Here is a 24232-nt window from a genome sequence, read left to right as displayed (position 1 = left end):
TAGAACAAATGATGGATGAAATTAGGCAGGCTGGCCATTTTTTTCACGCTCATTGGACTTGTTTAATGCAATGCACCTTTGTATATTCACATGCATTCGCTTCATGCTGTAACCACTGTGCATAAAAATTTGGAAACATGGCATACAGTGTATCATTTGCTGTCTAAGTCATGTTTCCCATATTTTCCATTGCAAGATACAAGCCTGTTTGAGTGTTTGGGGCACATTTTAGCTAAAATCATCCTACGGGGCCTAACTGCTTATGCCAAAGCCTGCCTATTTTGAATGGCGTAGTAGTCACTGCAACCTCCAAAAAAATCAGGACTTACTACCCCAATAACCTGCTAACTCACCCCTGAAATACTTACTTATTCACACTATTTTGTTCATTTGACTTGTTTCTAATTTGAAATGCCCATTTTTGTGGGGCCAGAAAGGTGCGTCTTTAAAAGGCAATTTCTACGATACCCCACTTTTGCGCGTCGGACCGCGACTTTTTCCGGAAACGCAGAAAAACCGCAATTTTTAGGAGAAACGAGACGTACATCCTCCCCCTCTGCCGCCCACCCACCCAACTGACAGCCAGCCAGCAGACAAGCACAGAGAGTTCCGTGGGTCTGTCTGTGATGTCATAAAGGGCCTGCTGATCAATGGCCAGCTCTCTGATTGGCTGCTGTGTTTGATTGACAGATTGAATCTGGCAGCTGATTGGCTGTCTACCCTAAAGTGCACTACACACCCCTGATGGTACCACTGGCTAAGACTCCACCTCAGCTCATTGATTAATTATTAATTTAGAACAAATGATGGATGAAAGCAGGCAGGCCGGCCATTTTTTTCACGCTCATTGGACTTGTTTAATGCAATGCACCTTTGTATATTCACATGCATTCGCTTCATGCTGTAACCACTGTGCATAAAAATTTGGAAACATGGCATACAGTGTATCATTTGCTGTCTAAGTCATGTTTCCCATATTTTCCATTGCAAGATACAAGCCTGTTTGAGTGTTTGGGGCACATTTTAGCTAAAATCATCCTACGGGGCCTAACTGCTTATGCCAAAGCCTGCCTATTTTGAATGGCGTAGTGGTCACTGCAACCTCCAAAAAAATCAGGACTTACTACCCCAATAACCTGCTAACTCACCCCTGTAATACTTACTTATTCACACTATTTTGTTCATTTGACTTGTTTCTAATTTGAAATGCCCATTTTTGTGGGGCCAGAAAGGTGCGTCTTTAAAAGGCAATTTCTACGATACCCCACTTTTGCGCGTCGGACCGCGACTTTTTCCGGAAACGCAGAAAAACCGCAATTTTCAGGAGAAACGAGACGTACATCCTCCCCCTCTGCCGCCCACCCACCCAACTGACAGCCAGCCAGCAGACAAGCACAGAGAGTTCCGTGGGTCTGTCTGTGATGTCATAAAGGGCCTGCTGATCAATGGCCAGCTCTCTGATTGGCTGCTGTGTTTGATTGACAGATTGAATCTGGCAGCTGATTGGCTGTCTACCCTAAAGTGCACTACACACCCCTGATGGTACCACTGGCTAAGACTCCACCTCAGCTCATTGATTAATTATTAATTTAGAACAAATGATGGATGAAAGCAGGCAGGCCGGCCATTTTTTTCACGCTCATTGGACTTGTTTAATGCAATGCACCTTTGTATATTCACATGCATTCGCTTCATGCTGTAACCACTGTGCATAAAAATTTGGAAACATGGCATACAGTGTATCATTTGCTGTCTAAGTCATGTTTCCCATATTTTCCATTGCAAGATACAAGCCGGTTCGAGTGTTTGGGGCACATTTTAGCTAAAATCATCCTACGGGCCTAACTGCTTATGCTAAAGCCTGCCTATTTTGAATGGCGTAGTGGTCACTGCAACCTCCAAAAAAATCAGGACTTACTACCCCAATAACCTGCTAACTCACCCCTGAAATACTTACTTATTCACACTATTTTGTTCATTTGACTTGTTTCTAATTTGAAATGCCCATTTTTGTGGGGCCAGAAAGGTGCGTCTTTAAAAGGCGATTTCTACAATACCCCACTTTTGCGCGTCGGACCGCGACTTTTTCCGGAAACGCCGAAAAACCGCAATTTTCAGGAGAAACGAGACGTACATCCTCCCCCTCTGCCGCCCACCCACCCAACTGACAGCCAGCCAGCAGACAAGTACAGAGAGTTCCGTGGGTCTGTCTGTGATGTCATAAAGGGCCTGCTGATCAATGGCCAGCTCTCTGATTGGCTGCTGTGTTTGATTGACAGATTGAATCTGGCAGCTGATTGGCTGTCTACCCTAAAGTGCATTACACACCCCTGATGGTACCACTGGCTAAGACTCCACCTCAGGTCATTGATTAATTATAAATTTAGAACAAATGATGGATGAAAGCAGGCAGGCCGGCCATTTTTTTCACGCTCATTGGACTTGTTTAATGCAATGCACCTTTGTATATTCACATGCATTCGCTTCATGCTGTAACCACTGTGCATAAAAATTTGGAAACATGGCATACAGTGTATCATTTGCTGTCTAAGTCATGTTTCCCATATTTTCCATTGCAAGATACAAGCCGGTTTGAGTGTTTGGGGCACATTTTAGCTAAAATCATCCTACGGGCCTAACTGCTTATGCTAAAGCCTGCCTATTTTGAATGGCGTAGTGGTCACTGCAACCTCCAAAAAAATCAGGACTTACTACCCCAATAACCTGCTAACTCACCCTGAAATACTTACTTATTCACACTATTTTGTTCATTTGACTTGTTTCTAATTTGAAATGCCCATTTTTGTGGGGCCAGAAAGGTGCGTCTTTAAAAGGCGATTTCTACGATACCCCACTTTTGCGCGTCGGACCGCGACTTTTTCCGGAAACGCCGAAAAACCGCAATTTTCAGGAGAAACGAGACGTACATCCTCCCCCTCTGCCGCCCACCCACCCAACTGACAGCCAGCCAGCAGACAAGCACAGAGAGTTCCGTGGGTCTGTCTGTGATGTCATAAAGGGCCTGCTGATCAATGGCCAGCTCTCTGATTGGCTGCTGTGTTTGATTGACAGATTGAATCTGGCAGCTGATTGGCTGTCTACCCTAAAGTGCATTACACACCCCTGATGGTACCACTGGCTAAGACTCCACCTCAGCTCATTGATTAATTATAAATTTAGAACAAATGATGGATGAAAGCAGGCAGGCCGGCCATTTTTTTCACGCTCATTGGACTTGTTTAATTCAATGCACCTTTGTATATTCACATGCATTCGCTTCATGTTGTAACCACTGTGCATAAAAATTTGGAAACATGGCATACAGTGTATCATTTGCTGTCTAAGTCATGTTTCCCATATTTTCCATTGCAAGATACAAGCCGGTTTGAGTGTTTGGGGCACATTTTAGCTAAAATCATCCTACGGGGCCTAACTGCTTATGCCAAAGCCTGCCTATTTTGAATGGCGTAGTAGTCACTGCAACCTCCAAAAAAATCAGGACTTACTACCCCAATAACCTGCTAACTCACCCCTGAAATACTTACTTATTCACACTATTTTGTTCATTTGACTTGTTTCTAATTTGAAATGCCCATTTTTGTGGGGCCAGAAAGGTGCGTCTTTAAAAGGCGATTTCTACGATACCCCACTTTTGCGCGTCGGACCGCGACTTTTTCCGGAAGCGCCGAAAAACCGCAATTTTCAGGAGAAACGAGACGTACATCCTCCCCCTCTGCCGCCCACCCACCCAACTGACAGCCAGCCAGCAGACAAGCACAGAGAGTTCCGTGGGTCTGTCTGTGATGTCATAAAGGGCCTGCTGATCAATGGCCAGCTCTCTGATTGGCTGCTGTGTTTGATTGACAGATTGAATCTGGCAGCTGATTGGCTGTCTACCCTAAAGTGCATTACACACCCCTGATGGTACCACTGGCTAAGACTCCACCTCAGCTCATTGATTAATTATAAATTTAGAACAAATGATGGATGAAAGCAGGCAGGCCGGCCATTTTTTTCACGCTCATTGGACTTGTTTAATGCAATGCACCTTTGTATATTCACATGCATTCGCTTCATGCTGTAACCACTGTGCATAAAAATTTGGAAACATGGCATACAGTGTATCATTTGCTGTCTAAGTCATGTTTCCCATATTTTCCATTGCAAGATACAAGCCGGTTTGAGTGTTTGGGGCACATTTTAGCTAAAATCATCCTACGGGGCCTAACTGCTTATGCCAAAGCCTGCCTATTTTGAATGGCGTAGTAGTCACTGCAACCTCCAAAAAAATCAGGACTTACTACCCCAATAACCTGCTAACTCACCCCTGAAATACTTACTTATTCACACTATTTTGTTCATTTGACTTGTTTCTAATTTGAAATGCCCATTTTTGTGGGGCCAGAAAGGTGCGTCTTTAAAAGGCGATTTCTACGATACCCCACTTTTGCGCGTCGGACCGCGACTTTTTCCGGAAGCGCCGAAAAACCGCAATTTTCAGGAGAAACGAGACGTACATCTTCCCCCTCTGCCGCCCACCCACCCAACTGACAGCCAGCCAGCAGACAAGCACAGAGAGTTCCGTGGGTCTGTCTGTGATGTCATAAAGGGCCTGCTGATCAATGGCCAGCTCTCTGATTGGCTGCTGTGTTTGATTGACAGATTGAATCTGGCAGCTGATTGGCTGTCTACCCTAAAGTGCATTACACACCCCTGATGGTACCACTGGCTAAGACTCCACCTCAGCTCATTGATTAATTATAAATTTAGAACAAATGATGGATGAAAGCAGGCAGGCCGGCCATTTTTTTCACGCTCATTGGACTTGTTTAATGCAATGCACCTTTGTATATTCACATGCATTCGCTTCATGCTGTAACCACTGTGCATAAAAATTTGGAAACATGGCATACAGTGTATCATTTGCTGTCTAAGTCATGTTTCCCATATTTTCCATTGCAAGATACAAGCCGGTTTGAGTGTTTGGGGCACATTTTAGCTAAAATCATCCTACGGGGCCTAACTGCTTATGCTAAAGCCTGCCTATTTTGAATGGCGTAGTGGTCACTGCAACCTCCAAAAAAATCAGGACTTACTACCCCAATAACCTGCTAATTCACCCCTGAAATACTTACTTATTCACACTATTTTGTTCATTTGACTTGTTTCTAATTTGAAATGCCCATTTTTGTGGGGCCAGAAAGGTGCGTCTTTAAAAGGCGATTTCTACGATACCCCACTTTTGCACGTCGGACCGCGACTTTTTCCGGAAACGCCGAAAAACCGCAATTTTCAGGAGAAATGAGACGTACATCCTCCCCCTCTGACGCCCACCCACCCAACTGACAGCCAGCCAGCAGACAAGCACAGAGAGTTCCGTGGGTCTGTCTGTGATGTCATAAAGGGCCTGCTGATCAATGGCCAGCTCTCTGATTGGCTGCTGTGTTTGATTGACAGATTGAATCTGGCAGCTGATTGGCTGTCTACCCTAAAGTGCATTACACACCCCTGATGGTACCACTGGCTAAGACTCCACCTCAGCTCATTGATTAATTATTAATTTAGAACAAATGATGGATGAAAGCAGGCAGGCCGGCCATTTTTTTCACGCTCATTGGACTTGTTTAATGCAATGCACCTTTGTATATTCACATGCATTCGCTTCATGCTGTAACCACTGTGCATAAAAATTTGGAAACATGGCATACAGTGTATCATTTGCTGTCTAAGTCATGTTTCCCATATTTTCCATTGCAAGATACAAGCCGGTTTGAGTGTTTGGGGCACATTTTAGCTAAAATCATCCTACGGGCCTAACTGCTTATGCTAAAGCCTGCCTATTTTGAATGGCGTAGTGGTCACTGCAACCTCCAAAAAAATCAGGACTTACTACCCCAATAACCTGCTAATTCACCCCTGAAATACTTACTTATTCACACTATTTTGTTCATTTGACTTGTTTCTAATTTGAAATGCCCATTTTTGTGGGGCCAGAAAGGTGCGTCTTTAAAAGGCGATTTCTACGATACCCCACTTTTGCACGTCGGACCGCGACTTTTTCCGGAAACGCCGAAAAACCGCAATTTTCAGGAGAAACGAGACGTACATCCTCCCCCTCTGACGCCCACCCACCCAACTGACAGCCAGCCAGCAGACAAGCACAGAGAGTTCCGTGGGTCTGTCTGTGATGTCATAAAGGGCCTGCTGATCAATGGCCAGCTCTCTGATTGGCTGCTGTGTTTGATTGACAGATTGAATCTGGCAGCTGATTTGCTGTCTACCCTAAAGTGCATTACACACCCCTGATGGTACCACTGGCTAAGACTCCACCTCAGCTCATTGATTAATTATAAATTTAGAACAAATGATGGATGAAAGCAGGCAGGCCGGCCATTTTTTTCACGCTCATTGGACTTGTTTAATGCAATGCACCTTTGTATATTCACATGCATTCGCTTCATGCTGTAACCACTGTGCATAAAAATTTGGAAACATGGCATACAGTGTATCATTTGCTGTCTAAGTCATGTTTCTCATATTTTCCATTGCAAGATACAAGCCTGTTTGAGTGTTTGGGGCACATTTTAGCTAAAATCATCCCACGGGGCCTAACTGCTTATGCCAAAGCCTGCCTATTTTGAATGGCGTAGTGGTCACTGCAACCTCCAAAAAAATCAGGACTTACTACCCCAATAACCTGCTAACTCACCCCTGAAATACTTACTTATTCACACTATTTTGTTCATTTGACTTGTTTCTAATTTGAAATGCCCATTTTTGTGGGGCCAGAAAGGTGCGTCTTTAAAAGGCAATCTCTACGATACCCCACTTTTGCGCGTCGGACCGCGACTTTTTCCGGAAACGCAGAAAAACCGCAATTTTCAGGAGAAACGAGACGTACATCCTCCCCCTCTGCCGCACACCCACCCAACTGACAGCCAGCCAGCAGACAAGCACAGAGAGTTCCGTGGGTCTGTCTGTGATGTCATAAAGGGCCTGCTGATCAATGGCCAGCTCTCTGATTGGCTGCTGTGTTTGATTGACAGATTGAATCTGGCAGCTGATTGGCTGTCTACCCTAAAGTGCACTACACACCCCTGATGGTACCACTGGCTAAGACTCCACCTCAGCTCATTGATTAATTATTAATTTAGAACAAATGATGGATGAAAGCAGGCAGGCCGGCCATTTTTTTCACGCTCATTGGACTTGTTTAATGCAATGCACCTTTGTATATTCACATGCATTCGCTTCATGCTGTAACCACTGTGCATAAAAATTTGGAAACATGGCATACAGTGTATCATTTGCTGTCTAAGTCATGTTTCCCATATTTTCCATTGCAAGATACAAGCCGGTTTGAGTGTTTGGGGCACATTTTAGCTAAAATCATCCTACGGGCCTAACTGCTTATGCTAAAGCCTGCCTATTTTGAATGGCGTAGTGGTCACTGCAACCTCCAAAAAAATCAGGACTTACTACCCCAATAACCTGCTAATTCACCCCTGAAATACTTACTTATTCACACTATTTTGTTCATTTGACTTGTTTCTAATTTGAAATGCCCATTTTTGTGGGGCCAGAAAGGTGCGTCTTTAAAAGGCGATTTCTACGATACCCCACTTTTGCACGTCGGACCGCGACTTTTTCCGGAAACGCCGAAAAACCGCAATTTTCAGGAGAAACGAGACGTACATCCTCCCCCTCTGCCGCCCACCCACCCAACTGACAGCCAGCCAGCAGACAAGTACAGAGAGTTCCGTGGGTCTGTCTGTGATGTCATAAAGGGCCTGCTGATCAATGGCCAGCTCTCTGATTGGCTGCTGTGTTTGATTGACAGATTGAATCTGGCAGCTGATTGGCTGTCTACCCTAAAGTGCATTACACACCCCTGATGGTACCACTGGCTAAGACTCCACCTCAGCTCATTGATTAATTATAAATTTAGAACAAATGATGGATGAAAGCAGGCAGGCCGGCCATTTTTTTCACGCTCATTGGACTTGTTTAATGCAATGCACCTTTGTATATTCACATGCATTCGCTTCATGCTGTAACCACTGTGCATAAAAATTTGTAAACATGGCATACAGTGTATCATTTGCTGTCTAAGTCATGTTTCCCATATTTTCCATTGCAAGATACAAGCCGGTTTGAGTGTTTGGGGCACATTTTAGCTAAAATCATCCTACGGGCCTAACTGCTTATGCTAAAGCCTACCTATTTTGAATGGCGTAGTGGTCACTGCAACCTCCAAAAAAATCAGGACTTACTACCCCAATAACCTGCTAACTCACCCCTGAAATACTTACTTATTCACACTATTTTGTTCATTTGACTTGTTTCTAATTTGAAATGCCCATTTTTGTGGGGCCAGAAAGGTGCGTCTTTAAAAGGCGATTTCTACAATACCCCACTTTTGCGCGTCGGACCGCGACTTTTTCCGGAAACGCCGAAAAACCGCAATTTTCAGGAGAAACGAGACTTACATCCTCCCCCTCTGCCGCCCACCCACCCAACTGACAGCCAGCCATTAGACAAGCACAGAGAGTTCCGTGGGTCTGTCTGTGATGTCATAAAGGGCCTGCTGATCAATGGCCAGCTCTCTGATTGGCTGCTGTGTTTGATTGACAGATTGAATCTGGCAGCTGATTGGCTGTCTACCCTAAAGTGCATTACACACCCCTGATGGTACCACTGGCTAAGACTCCACCTCAGCTCATTGATTAATTATAAATTTAGAACAAATGATGGATGAAAGCAGGCAGGCCGGCCATTTTTTTTCACGCTCATTGGACTTGTTTAATGCAATGCACCTGTGTATATTCACATGCATTCGCTTCATGCTGTAACCACTGTGCATAAAAATTTGGAAACATGGCATACAGTGTATCATTTGCTGTCTAAGTCATGTTTCCCATATTTTCCATTGCAAGATACAAGCCGGTTTGAGTGTTTGGGGCACATTTTAGCTAAAATCATCCTACGGGGCCTAACTGCTTATGCTAAAGCCTGCCTATTTTGAATGGCGTAGTGGTCACTGCAACCTCCAAAAAAATCAGGACTTACTACCCCAATAACCTGCTAACTCACCCCTGAAATACTTACTTATTCACACTATTTTGTTCATTTGACTTGTTTCTAATTTGAAATGCCCATTTTTGTGGGGCCAGAAAGGTGCGTCTTTAAAAGGCGATTTCTACGATACCCCACTTTTGCGCGTCGGACCGCGACTTTTTCCGGAAACGCTGAAAAACCGCAATTTTCAGGAGAAACGAGACGTACATCCTCCCCCTCTGCCGCCCACCCACCCAACTGACAGCCAGCCAGCAGACAAGCACAGAGAGTTCCGTGGGTCTGTCTGTGATGTCATACAGGGCCTGCTGATCAATGGCCAGCTCTCTGATTGGCTGCTGTGTTTGATTGACAGATTGAATCTGGCAGCTGATTGGCTGTCTACCCTAAAGTGCATTACACACCCCTGATGGTACCACTGGCTAAGACTCCACCTCAGCTCATTGATTAATTATAAATTTAGAACAAATGATGGATGAAAGCAGGCAGGCCGGCCATTTTTTTCACGCTCATTGGACTTGTTTAATGCAATGCACCTTTGTATATTCACATGCATTCGCTTCATGCTGTAACCACTGTGCATAAAAATTTGGAAACATGGCATACAGTGTATCATTTGCTGTCTAAGTCATGTTTCCCATATTTTCCATTGCAAGATACAAGCCGGTTTGAGTGTTTGGGGCACATTTTAGCTAAAATCATCCTACGGGCCTAACTGCTTATGCTAAAGCCTGCCTATTTTGAATGGCATAGTGGTCACTGCAACCTCCAAAAAAATCAGGACTTACTACCCCAATAACCTGCTAACTCACCCCTGAAATACTTACTTATTCACACTATTTTGTTCATTTGACTTGTTTCTAATTTGAAATGCCCATTTTTGTGGGGCCAGAAAGGTGCGTCTTTAAAAGGCGATTTCTACAATACCCCACTTTTGCGCGTCGGACCGCGACTTTTTCCGGAAACGCCGAAAAACCGCAATTTTCAGGAGAAACGAGACTTACATCCTCCCCCTCTGCCGCCCACCCACCCAACTGACAGCCAGCCAGCAGACAAGCACAGAGAGTTCCGTGGGTCTGTCTGTGATGTCATAAAGGGCCTGCTGATCAATGGCCAGCTCTCTGATTGGCTGCTGTGTTTGATTGACAGATTGAATCTGGCAGCTGATTGGCTTTCTACCCTAAAGTGCATTACACACCCCTGATGGTACCACTGGCTAAGACTCCACCTCAGCTCATTGATTAATTATAAATTTAGAACAAATGATGGATGAAAGCAGGCAGGCCGGCCATTTTTTTTCACGCTCATTGGACTTGTTTAATGCAATGCACCTGTGTATATTCACATGCATTCGCTTCATGCTGTAACCACTGTGCATAAAAATTTGGAAACATGGCATACAGTGTATCATTTGCTGTCTAAGTCATGTTTCCCATATTTTCCATTGCAAGATACAAGCCGGTTTGAGTGTCTGGGGCACATTTTAGCTAAAATCATCCTACGGGGCCTAACTGCTTATGCTAAAGCCTGCCTATTTTGAATGGCGTAGTGGTCACTGCAACCTCCAAAAAAATCAGGACTTACTACCCCAATAACCTGCTAACTCACCCCTGAAATACTTACTTATTCACACTATTTTGTTCATTTGACTTGTTTCTAATTTGAAATGCCCATTTTTGTGGGGCCAGAAAGGTGCGTCTTTAAAAGGCGATTTCTACGATACCCCACTTTTGCGCGTCGGACCGCGACTTTTTCCGGAAACGCCGAAAAACCACAATTTTCAGGAGAAACGAGACGTACATCCTCCCCCTCTGCCGCCCACCCACCCAACTGACAGCCAGCCAGCAGACAAGCACAGAGAGTTCCGTGGGTCTGTCTGTCATGTCATAAAGGGCCTGCTGATCAATGGCCAGCTCTCTGATTGGCTGCTGTGTTTGATTGACAGATTGAATCTGGCAGCTGATTGGCTGTCTACCCTAAAGTGCATTACACACCCCTGATGGTACCACTGGCTAAGACTCCACCTCAGCTCATTGATTAATTATAAATTTAGAACAAATGATGGATGAAAGCAGGCAGGCCGGCCATTTTTTTCACGCTCATTGGACTTGTTTAATGCAATGCACCTTTGTATATTCACATGCATTCGCTTCATGCTGTAACCACTGTGCATAAAAATTTGGAAACATGGCATACAGTGTATCATTTGCTGTCTAAGTCATGTTTCCCATATTTTCCATTGCAAGATACAAGCCGGTTTGAGTGTTTGGGGCACATTTTAGCTAAAATCATCCTACGGGGCCTAACTGCTTATGCTAAAGCCTGCCTATTTTGAATGGCGTAGTGGTCACTGCAACCTCCAAAAAAATCAGGACTTACTACCCCAATAACCTGCTAACTCATCCCTGAAATACTTACTTATTCACACTATTTTGTTCATTTGACTTGTTTCTAATTTGAAATGCCCATTTTTGTGGGGCCAGAAAGGTGCGTCTTTAAAAGGCGATTTCTACGATACCCCACTTTTGCGCGTCGGACCGCGACTTTTTCCGGAAACGCCGAAAAACCGCAATTTTCAGGAGAAACGAGACGTACATCCTCCCCCTCTGCCGCCCACCCACCCAACTGACAGCCAGCCAGCAGACAAGCACAGAGAGTTCCGTGGGTCTGTCTGTGATGTCATAAAGGGCCTGCTGATCAATGGCCAGCTCTCTGATTGGCTGCTGTGTTTGATTGACAGATTGAATCTGGCAGCTGATTGGCTGTCTACCCTAAAGTGCATTACACACCCCTGATGGTACCACTGGCTAAGACTCCACCTCAGCTCATTGATTAATTATAAATTTAGAACAAATGATGGATGAAAGCAGGCAGGCCGGCCATTTTTTTCACGCTCATTGGACTTGTTTAATGCAATGCACCTGTGTATATTCACATGCATTCGCTTCATGCTGTAACCACTGTGCATAAAAATTTGGAAACATGGCATACAGTGTATCATTTGCTGTCTAAGTCATGTTTCCCATATTTTCCATTGCAAGATACAAGCCGGTTTGAGTGTTTGGGGCACATTTTAGCTAAAATCATCCTACGGGGCCTAACTGCTTATGCTAAAGCCTGCCTATTTTGAATGGCGTAGTGGTCACTGCAACCTCCAAAAAAATCAGGACTTACTACCCCAATAACCTGCTAACTCACCCCTGAAATACTTACTTATTCACACTATTTTGTTCATTTGACTTGTTTCTAATTTGAAATGCCCATTTTTGTGGGGCCAGAAAGGTGCGTCTTTAAAAGGCGATTTCTACGATACCCCACTTTTGCGCGTCGGACCGCGACTTTTTCCGGAAACGCCGAAAAACCGCAATTTTCAGGAGAAACGAGACTTACATCCTCCCCCTCTGCCGCCCACCCACCCAACTGACAGCCAGCCAGCAGACAAGCACAGAGAGTTCCGTGGGTCTGTCTGTGATGTCATAAAGGGCCTGCTGATCAATGGCCAGCTCTCTGATTGGCTGCTGTGTTTGATTGACAGATTGAATCTGGCAGCTGATTGGCTGTCTACCCTAAAGTGCATTACACACCCCTGATGGTACCACTGGCTAAGACTCCACCTCAGCTCATTGATTAATTATAAATTTAGAACAAATGATGGATGAAAGCAGGCAGGCCGGCCATTTTTTTTCACGCTCATTGGACTTGTTTAATGCAATGCACCTGTGTATATTCACATGCATTCGCTTCATGCTGTAACCACTGTGCATAAAAATTTGGAAACATGGCATACAGTGTATCATTTGCTGTCTAAGTCATGTTTCCCATATTTTCCATTGCAAGATACAAGCCGGTTTGAGTGTTTGGGGCACATTTTAGCTAAAATCATCCTACGGGGCCTAACTGCTTATGCTAAAGCCTGCCTATTTTGAATGGCGTAGTGGTCACTGCAACCTCCAAAAAAATCAGGACTTACTACCCCAATAACCTGCTAACTCACCCCTGAAATACTTACTTATTCACACTATTTTGTTCATTTGACTTGTTTCTAATTTGAAATGCCCATTTTTGTGGGGCCAGAAAGGTGCGTCTTTAAAAGGCGATTTCTACGATACCCCACTTTTGCGCGTCGGACCGCCACTTTTTCCGGAAACGCCGAAAAACCGCAATTTTCAGGAGAAACGAGACTTACATCCTCCCCCTCTGCCGCCCACCCACCCAACTGACAGCCAGCCAGCAGACAAGCACAGAGAGTTCCGTGGGTCTGTCTGTGATGTCATAAAGGGCCTGCTGATCAATGGCCAGCTCTCTGATTGGCTGCTGTGTTTGATTGACAGATTGAATCTGGCAGCTGATTGGCTGTCTACCCTAAAGTGCATTACACACCCCTGATGGTACCACTGGCTAAGACTCCACCTCAGCTCATTGATTAATTATAAATTTAGAACAAATGATGGATGAAAGCAGGCAGGCCGGCCATTTTTTTCACGCTCATTGGACTTGTTTAATGCAATGCACCTTTGTATATTCACATGCATTCGCTTCATGCTGTAACCACTGTGCATAAAAATTTGGAAACATGGCATACAGTGTATCATTTGCTGTCTAAGTCATGTTTCCCATATTTTCCATTGCAAGATACAAGCCGGTTTGAGTGTTTGGGGCACATTTTAGCTAAAATCATCCTACGGGGCCTAACTGCTTATGCTAAAGCCTGCCTATTTTGAATGGCGTAGTGGTCACTGCAACCTCCAAAAAAATCAGGACTTACTACCCCAATAACCTGCTAACTCACCCCTGAAATACTTACTTATTCACACTATTTTGTTCATTTGACTTGTTTCTAATTTGAAATGCCCATTTTTGTGGGGCCAGAAAGGTGCGTCTTTAAAAGGCGATTTCTACGATACCCCACTTTTGCGCGTCGGACCGCGACTTTTTCCGGAAACGCCGAAAAACCGCAATTTTCAGGAGAAACGAGACGTACATCCTCCCCCTCTGCCGCCCACCCACCCAACTGACAGCCAGCCAGCAGACAAGCACAGAGAGTTCCGTGGGTCTGTCTGTGATGTCATAAAGGGCCTGCTGATCAATGGCCAGCTCTCTGATTGGCTGCTGTGTTTGATTGACAGATTGAATCTGGCAGCTGATTGGCTGTCTACCCTAAAGTACATTACACACCCCTGATGGTACCACTGGCTAAGACTCCACCTCAGCTCATTGATTAATTATAAATTTAGAACAAATGATGGATGAAAGCAGGCAGGCCGGCCATTTTTTTCACGCTCATTGGACTTGTTTAATGCAATGCACCTGTGTATATTCACATGCATTCGCTTCATGCTATAACCACTGTGCATAAAAATTTGGAAACATGGCATACAGTGTATCATTTGCTGTCTAAGTCATGTTTCCCATATTTTCCATTGCAAGATACAAGCCGGTTTGAGTGTTTGGGGCACATTTTAGCTAAAATCATCCTACGGGGCCTAACTGCTTATGCTAAAGCCTGCCTATTTTGAATGGCGTAGTGGTCACTGCAACCTCCAAAAAAATCAGGACTTACTACCTGAAGGGTTAATCAGCCATCTTGTTTCTGTGTCTTATAATTTCTGTGCCTGCTTATCTATGTTCTGGCTTGTTTCCAGTACTCGCTCGCTATCCCGTACTCTGTAACTTTCCTCAGAAACTGAACATTCTGTGAGTTCTCATAACTTTGCTACATACTCCCCTACAAGGCGACGTATAAGCCACCCCACAATAGACGCTGTTATTTTCCTACCTCTGCACCAAATATTAACCAATCATGTAATTGAACCAAGCGCCATATGTTGTGTATAAATATGTTGTTTTGTCATAATTAAATCAGAGTTAACCTTGTGTCTGTGGTCATCGTTACTGGTCATATCATATGAGGTTACACTCTCACGGAGCTCTAAGGGGTCTTCACACTGAGGTCAAATAAGGTAATTAATAGATCAGACAATCGATACATCGGCGTATGATCGATTCTCTTCAAGTGGGGGCTCTGCCGCGGGATGCGAGGTCCATTCCTACACGGATGTCATGAGACTATAAAAGTCTACCCAGAATCCGCTGTGAGGTTACGGACAGACTCGATCCTGAACCTGTGACACCATGCCTGGGGTATGTTGAATGTCTTATATAGAAGTTAGAGTCTTCTATCATAGAAGTTAAAGTCTTCTATTTTTGTGCACATAACCTGATCTGGGATCAGATGCCGTACTTGGAGTACGAAGGAGACCTGGGGTCTTTAGTCTATTTTTGTGCACATAACCTGATCTGGGATCAGATGCCGTACTTGGAGTACGAAGGAGACCTGGGGTCTTTAGTCTAAATAGTACCTCACTTTGAACGCCCATTCTTTATTGGCCAATTGTCTTTATTGTATTGTCTTAAAGTATAAGTTTTTCTTTCATTCAATATCCCTGTGTGATTGGTGAGTATACACACTCGTGATATCTGTATTTCCTTGTAAACCGTGCGGCTGGTAAGTTCACGCACAATAACTTCACCATTTGTCTAATCTGACTACTGTATGCCAATAGACTTGCGGACTTTATGCTCTCCTTCTCGGAGTAACGCAATGTGAGGCTTCACATACAGTTCTCAGCAACAAAACCACTGGACTCTATCCACTGTCACGTAGACAGTCTGTGGTTTCCACTAACAAAATCATTATACATTTAAAAATTTTATGAGATGTCTAAAGTGAATACATAATTCTAAAAGTGAACAGACAAAGACTAACTCTCGCAGATTGCCGCTATAGGTGTACCTGCCTTTCTGTGACAGTGCCCCTAGTCTGTAAACTTTGAATTTTTCACGCTCTCATATTATAGTCACATATGTCACATCCTAGAACACCACAAATAGGAACTTGTTTAGATTGCCAGTGTAGTATAGTACTCTGGTACCATAACCCTGAAAGAGACGATTATTGGCCGAAATTAGTATCTGCCAATAGTGAACTTATAAGGTTCAAATCTACACTCACGTCCCTGTCTAACGGTACTGTTGTAGAGGCGGTCCTTGTATTAGGCTGCCATCTGCGCACAGACGTTATTCAAAAATACATTGATACACAATCATACCCCGACATGGGTGGAAATAATAGTAAGAATAAAACAGTCTATCCACCCCCATTACCTAGTGAAATATGTAAGGAATATGTTGCCCACAAATTATTACCTTGTTAATCCATGAGGTGGACAATATAATAGATGGGACTGGAATCAAGTCCCCAGTATTAATACCCCGATCCCTGCAATATAGTAAACAGCTGCAGACTATCCCCTTAACAAAGCACAGGAGATAACTGACATGTGGAATGAAATCACCGTACACCAGTTCAGCTTTGAAAGATCTATTTTCTGTTGAGCTCCCAGGGTGTACGGCGGATTCCTGCTAGGCTTCTGTGTCTTTGCTGGAAGAGGGGGGTTTGAGGGGGAAGCTGCAGTATTGGTCTCTCTCTCCCTAACACTGAACATCGCTGCCTATTGCAGTTTCATGTAAACAGAAACAGTGACAAATTTCTGGAAAAGATTCAAGAAGTGTTGAACCAAGGAAGCAGGTCTGCCGCTTCTGCATAATGATAATTTACTTGTTTCTACTTTCATTAATAATCTGCTGCCGGACCTCTGATACAGTAAAGGATTTTGAAAAACATTTGTATGGAGGGGAAGCAGCAGGTTGTTTTGAAGTTAAAAGAAACACTGTCACACCATCACATACCCCGTTCACACGCTTCCAAAATCAAAACAATCCTAGGAGACAGAATAAACCATTCCGTCCTCCTAGAGACAGACTACCTCAGAGGGCTCCTGCGGGACCCCCACCCAACAGGCAGACAAGCTGCTATAATTATGAAACGGATAGCCATTAGGCTAGAGACTGTACGTTCCCTTCAAACAAACCCCGACAGGTCAGTAACCCCATGCAGTCCAGTCAACCCAGACCAAGAGACAACCCCAGATTTCAGATTGACTGGCAGGGACTGACCTTAAAGGGCCATGACATAGGAAAACATGAATTTACTGTAATACCTGACTGCCCAATCAATTTGTTAGGCAGAGATCTTCTCTCTGTGCTAGAAATCATAATTAGTCCATCAGAAGCAGGAAAGGGAATTGATGTTTCATCACCACACTTGCTCATGACTGACAGTTCTGACCCAAACACAGAATTAGACACTGTAAATCCTCAGATATGGTCAACAGGACCTCAGATAATAAACTAATTAATTGTTCTGTAGATAGTACCAGACATCAATTCACTCATCTCAGCAATCCCTGCAAACGCAACCCACTTTAATGTCATAGATTTGAAAAACGCATTTTTAGCATTCCTATAGACACAGAGACCCAATTACTCTTTGTTTTTTCATTTGAAGGTAAACAATTAACCTGGTGTCGTTTACCCCAAGGCTATATTGACTCTCCAGTGGTCTATAGCATAGTCCTCCAAGCCACATTGGCTCCCTGGCACCCCCCCCATGGTTCTGTCCTGCTACAGTATGCAGATGATCTGCTTCTCTGTAGTACCACCGAGGAGGCCAGCCGGTTAGATGTTATCAGAATGTGGACACAAGGTGTCAAAAGCTAAACTGCAATGGTGTAAAACAAATGTCAATTACCTGGGTTTTGTACTCTCTGAGGGAGAAAGGAAAATCAGTCCACAACGCATACAGTCTGTATTGGGCCTGGTCACCCCAACTACCCAGAAGGATATGCTGTCTTTCTTGGGTATGGTAAATTACTGCAGACAGTGGATTTCTGATTGTTCCTATTATGATAATATCTTGAGACAATGCACACTCAAAGACAAACCCAAGGTTATAGAATGGTCTAATGTAATGTTTTCTGCATTTGCAAAGTTGAGAGAAATGTTAGTAAAGAGTCCCGCGCTTGGCCTCCCGGATTATCTGTTAACATTCCATTTGTTTGCAAGGGACACCTGTACAACCATTGCGGGCGTGCTCACCCAACTTCATGGAGGCAAAATGCGCCCTGTCGCATTCTTTTCAAAAGTAATGCCTGTCACTGTGCAAGGAATGCCGGCTTGTCTTCGAGCCCTGGCTGCCTGTGCAATGGTTGTTGAGATGTCTACCACACTGACACTAGGACACCCTACTGTGTTACATACCACACATAATGTCCTCTCCATCCTCAAAGGTCTACACACACAACACATGTCTGCCCAAAGACTTAGTGGTTATGAAGTACTCCTACTTAGTAACCCTTCTCTCACCATTAAGTATGCAACAAACTCTGAAGGTCCGGTCCCCGTACTCAATGCCCTTTTAGGATTAAGAGGCCCTGACGACGAGGCACCTCCCCAACACGACTGTGCATTGACTATTGACTCAGAAACTTCGCCCAGAAGTGACATGTCGACTGTGCCTATCCCCGATGCCGACATAATATTTGTTGACGGCTCCTGCAGCCGTCCCAATGACAACACGTACCAGGCAGGATATGCAGTGGTTAAACTTCCAAACACCACCCTTGAAGCAAAGACAGTCCCCTTACAGTCAGCACAAGCTGCAGAACTCATTGCACTCACTCGAGCTTGTCACACTTACAAAAAACAAACCTGTCACAATTTACACAGACTCCAAATACGCTTACGGAGTTGTTCAGGCAACGCCGAGGCTTCACTGGCGCTGATGGGAAAGGCATATCACATGCGCAACTCATCACAGATCTCTTACACGCAATTACATTACCATCTCAAATTGCCATCCTTCATTGTAAAGCACACACTGGAGGAAAGGATGACATCAGCAAAGGCAACGCTCTCGCTGATACCGCTGCTAAACGTGCTGCCACTACAGCAACATATAACCTCACTCTTGCTGTCATCTCGCCTCCTTCGCTAGATGATACATACCTACTGACAGAATTACAGGCTGCTGCCTCTAATTCAGATCTATCAGATTGGACATATCCAATACTGCAGAAGAATCCACGGACTGGATTAATCTGCAAAGAGGGGAAACCATGTATACCCCAAACCAGTGCATCATTGTTCATAGCACACTACCACGGAGTAGGACACCATAGTATAGTAACAACTACTTTACTCCTCTCCAATGATTTCTACATTACTAATGCCAAAGAACTTGTAAAACAGTACATCAGTAGATGTATAGTGTGTCTTAGAAACAACCCAAACAACCCAAATAAAGCAAGACACCAACATTTAGAATACCCAACCACACCATTCACACATCTTCAAATAGATTTTACACATATCAATAATGCAGGAAGCTTATCCCACTAAATCAGAAGATGCAAAAAAACAGTAGCCCGCATACTCACGCGAGAGATCATTCCGCGCTGAGGATGCCCGCTCCGAATCAATAGCGATAAAGGTTCAGCCTTCACAGCCAAAGTCACAGCAGAACTAGTCAAAGCACTGCAAATAGAATGGAAGTTTCACATTCCATATCACCCACAGAGAATGACTCCACAAAAGACTCTAGGCTACTCCCCCTTTGAAATACTAATGGGCAGACCTTTTCCCACGCCCTGGGCAAAGAAACCACTAGTTACAACTGAGGGAGATCTAGACATAATCAGAGAAGAGTACGTCAGATCTCTAATACAGAAACTTAATGAAGTTGAACAAAATGTTATCTTTAAGAATCCTTCTCATCCACAGATACCCACTCACCCATTCAGGGTTGGAGACAAGGTCGTAGTGAAAGTGTTGCCGAGAAACAAGCACCCCGGAGACTTCACCTACGGACCAGAGACAGAAGTGGTCGCAGTCACCAGGACGGCTGTCCTCACCGACGAAGGACCAACGTGGATCCATGCATCCAGAGTGAAGAAAATTCCACCTCCACCACACGTCAACACAGAGGTCGACACCGATCCCGAGACTGACACAGACGGGACGAGAGAGGTAATAACGAGGGCCAGTGGCTCTGACCTCCAACCTGGAGAAGACCTGCCGGCTGGAGGTGACGAGGAATCAGGGGTACAACATTCTGAAGCCAAGGACGACGCTACAGGATATGACTCCCCCCACCTTAGCCCTAGTGATTTTATTCGGGCTTGTTCTTTATAACTGTTTTGCTGAAGTTGATATTACTCAAAATGATGGACGCTTTACCTTCTGGTATAATTCTTCTAGCACGACTGTCGCTACTTTTATATTTTCTTATTGTGATATTGTATCTTGTTCAAACAATCAAGGCGGGAATCGAGGAGAACCACCGCTACCATGGCTGTGTAACATCCACCACACACCACACGCTGTAAGTCACGTATATATCTGTATCACTAGTACTTACTGGGGAGATTCTTGCAACTCATGGGGGGCTGTTGGGTGGAACACTAGAGCAGATACTACTGTCTTTGAGAGCAGCCAAGACTGGGGATATTGCCCCGATGTTGGCCTCCAGAAATGGTCCCATGGTCGATCCTTACTAACCCGTATGTCCCTACGAAAAAAGGGTACTTGCAATAGCCAATTTATCATTAACCTAGAAAACCCAGCCCCCGGCGATGCCGGACTATATGTCATGGGTAAATATCAATCAGGAGAAAGCGGGGGCCCAAGGGGAAGATTTCATTTAAAAGACATGTATGATAACCCAGAATACACCGCCCTCAAAACCACTGTAAAACCTAAAACACCATCATCATTCTTTAAACCACATGTCACTACTTTTAATGAAATGTTAGCCATTAACAACCCCACTTACGAAGACACTATATCCATAGAAACTGGATTATCTGACGTAAATTATTGGCTAGAATGGATGAAATATAATGCACGTAAAGTTAATCAAACTGATTGTTATGTGTGTGGAAAATCCAGACCCCACTTGGGTACGGTGCCCATACACATACCTTCAGACCAAGATAAATGTTTCTTTAGCCTGTATACTGATACTATTGTAGAAGAAACCAAATGTGAACAATGGAAGAAAGAATATCCCATAATGGTAAAGAATACCAATCCTGGTAGTACCATAACCATTTATCCTGGTAATTATACATGTTATTACTCAAACAGCACTGCACAAAACACTGTAGATCTGAAATTGTTTCCTGATGGGTATTGTGCTGAACGAAGACATATCAGTATACCCACCATGAAAAAATCATTAGGAGACATTTATTTTATTTGTGGAGACATGAGACTCAGGACAAAGCTGGACAATCCTTGGAAAGGAGAGTGTGCCCTGGCAAAGATCATTATGCCCATACACATTCTCCCAGCCGATTTGTCTGAGCCTCCTCCCACAAATAAACCTAACACAAACTCCAGAAACAAAAGAGAAGCTCCAAAGGAAAGCTTCGATCCACACATATACATAGACACTATTGGTGTTCCCCGGGGAGTTCCTAAAGAATTTAAGGCTCGTGATGAGGTCGCTGCCGGCTTCGAGTCCCTGTTTCCCCAGGTAACCATCAATAAAAATGTGAACTGGATAAATTACATATATTATAATCAACAGCGCTTTGTTAATGATACTAGAGATGCTTTGAAAGGTATTGCTGAACAGTTGGAAGCTACATCACAAATGACATTTCAGAATCGTATGGCTTTAGATATGATGCTTGCCGAGAAAGGAGGAACCTGCGTGTACATAGGTAAGGTTGATGGATGCTGTACTTATATCCCAGACAACACAGGTCCTAATGGGAAAACTACCCTAGCTATTAAACATCTAGAAGATTTATCCATCGAACTCAAGAAGAACTCAGGTGTCACGAACCCCTGGAGTAGTTGGTTTGGTTGGTTAGACGATTGGAAACACGCACTAACACAAATAGGCATATTTATCCTCATTGTAATTATTGTACTTATGATAGTAGGATATTGTGTTTTTCCCATATGCAAGAAGATTGGTTCCAAGTACCTGGATAATGTAACACCTGCTATGTACACTGATCTCGCCAAAAGCCCTCCCTCACCAGAAGATTATGGTGAATATGTCAAAGTTTACCGTACCAAACAAGATGCCATCTACAAGAATCAAATTGTCTAAAAAGGACATTGATTCTAAGAGGGGACTGAAGGGTTAATCAGCCATCTTGTTTCTGTGTCTTATAATTTCTGTGCCTGCTTATCTATGTTCTGGCTTGTTTCCAGTACTCGCTCGCTATCCCGTACTCTGTAACTTTCCTCAGAAACTGAACATTCTGTGAGTTCTCATAACTTTGCTACATACTCCCCTACAAGGCGACGTATAAGCCACCCCACAATAGACGCTGTTATTTTCCTACCTCTGCACCAAATATTAACCAATCATGTAATTGAACCAAGCGCCATATGTTGTGTATAAATATGTTGTTTTGTCATAATTAAATCAGAGTTAACCTTGTGTCTGTGGTCATCGTTACTGGTCATATCATATGAGGTTACACTCTCACGGAGCTCTAAGGGGTCTTCACACTGAGGTCAAATAAGGTAATTAATAGATCAGACAATCGATACATCGGCGTATGATCGATTCTCTTCACTACCCCAATAACCTGCTAACTCACCCCTGAAATACTTACTTATTCACACTATTTTGTTCATTTGACTTGTTTCTAATTTGAAATGCCCATTTTTGTGGGGCCAGAAAGGTGCGTCTTTAAAAGGCGATTTCTACGATACCCCACTTTTGCGCGTCGGACCGCGACTTTTTCCGGAAACGCCGAAAAACCGCAATTTTCAGGAGAAACGAGACGTACATCCTCCCCCTCTGCCGCCCACCCACCCAACTGACAGCCAGCCAGCAGACAAGCACAGAGAGTTCCGTGGGTCTGTCTGTGATGTCATAAAGGGCCTGCTGATCAATGGCCAGCTCTCTGATTGGCTGCTGTGTTTGATTGACAGATTGAATCTGGCAGCTGATTGGCTGTCTACCCTAAAGTGCATTACACACCCCTGATGGTACCACTGGCTAAGACTCCACCTCAGCTCATTGATTAATTATAAATTTAGAACAAATGATGGATGAAAGCAGGCAGGCCGGCCATTTTTTTTAACGCTCATTGGACTTGTTTAATGCAATGCACCTGTGTATATTCACATGCATTCGCTTCATGCTGTAACCACTGTGCATAAAAATTTGGAAACATGGCATACAGTGTATCATTTGCTGTCTAAGTCATGTTTCCCATATTTTCCATTGCAAGATACAAGCCGGTTTGAGTGTTTGGGGCACATTTTAGCTAAAATCATCCTACGGGGCCTAACTGCTTATGCTAAAGCCTGCCTATTTTGAATGGCGTAGTGGTCACTGCAACCTCCAAAAAAATCAGGACTTACTACCCCAATAACCTGCTAACTCACCCCTGAAATACTTACTTATTCACACTATTTTGTTCATTTGACTTGTTTCTAATTTGAAATGCCCATTTTTGTGGGGCCAGAAAGGTGCGTCTTTAAAAGGCGATTTCTACGATACCCCACTTTTGCGCGTCGGACCGCGACTTTTTCCGGAAACGCCGAAAAACCGCAATTTTCAGGAGAAACGAGACTTACATCCTCCCCCTCTGCCGCCCACCCACCCAACTGACAGCCAGCCAGCAGACAAGCACAGAGAGTTCCGTGGGTCTGTCTGTGATGTCATAAAGGGCCTGCTGATCAATGGCCAGCTCTCTGATTGGCTGCTGTGTTTGATTGACAGATTGAATCTGGCAGCTGATTGGCTGTCTACCCTAAAGTGCATTACACACCCCTGATGGTACCACTGGCTAAGACTCCACCTCAGCTCATTGATTAATTATAAATTTAGAACAAATGATGGATGAAAGCAGGCAGGCCGGCCATTTTTTTTCACGCTCATTGGACTTGTTTAATGCAATGCACCTGTGTATATTCACATGCATTCGCTTCATGCTGTAACCACTGTGCATAAAAATTTGGAAACATGGCATACAGTGTATCATTTGCTGTCTAAGTCATGTTTCCCATATTTTCCATTGCAAGATACAAGCCGGTTTGAGTGTTTGGGGCACATTTTAGCTAAAATCATCCTACGGGGCCTAACTGCTTATGCTAAAGCCTGCCTATTTTGAATGGCGTAGTGGTCACTGCAACCTCCAAAAAAATCAGGACTTACTACTCCAATAACCTGCTAACTCACCCCTGAAATACTTACTTATTCACACTATTTTGTTCATTTGAC

General features: G+C 44.0%; 1 protein-coding gene across 2 annotated transcripts; it reads left to right on the top strand.

Moving 5' to 3' along the window:
• Nucleotides 1-14644: 14644 nt before the first annotated feature.
• On the top strand, nt 14645-22435 carry LOC146055945 (syncytin-1-like). 2 transcript variants are annotated; one of them, XM_083168324.1, is made up of 2 exons: nt 14645-15035; nt 19756-22435. In XM_083168324.1, exon 2 carries the CDS (start codon nt 20114-20116, stop codon nt 22097-22099), a length of 1986 nt encoding a protein of 661 aa, XP_083024450.1. In that variant the 5' UTR covers nt 14645-15035; nt 19756-20113; the 3' UTR covers nt 22100-22435. The 2 variants fall into 2 exon arrangements, with proteins under 2 accessions (XP_083024450.1, XP_083024451.1); XM_083168325.1 differs by having other exon boundaries at nt 14645-19679.
• Nucleotides 22436-24232: the final 1797 nt, after the last annotated feature.

The sequence above is a fragment of the Crinia signifera genome, unplaced genomic scaffold (genome assembly GCF_055691185.1).
Source record: "Crinia signifera unplaced genomic scaffold, ASM5569118v1 HAP2_SCAFFOLD_64, whole genome shotgun sequence".
Lineage (NCBI taxonomy): Eukaryota > Metazoa > Chordata > Amphibia > Anura > Myobatrachidae > Crinia > Crinia signifera.
This window is presented reverse-complemented; position numbering and strand designations above follow the sequence as displayed.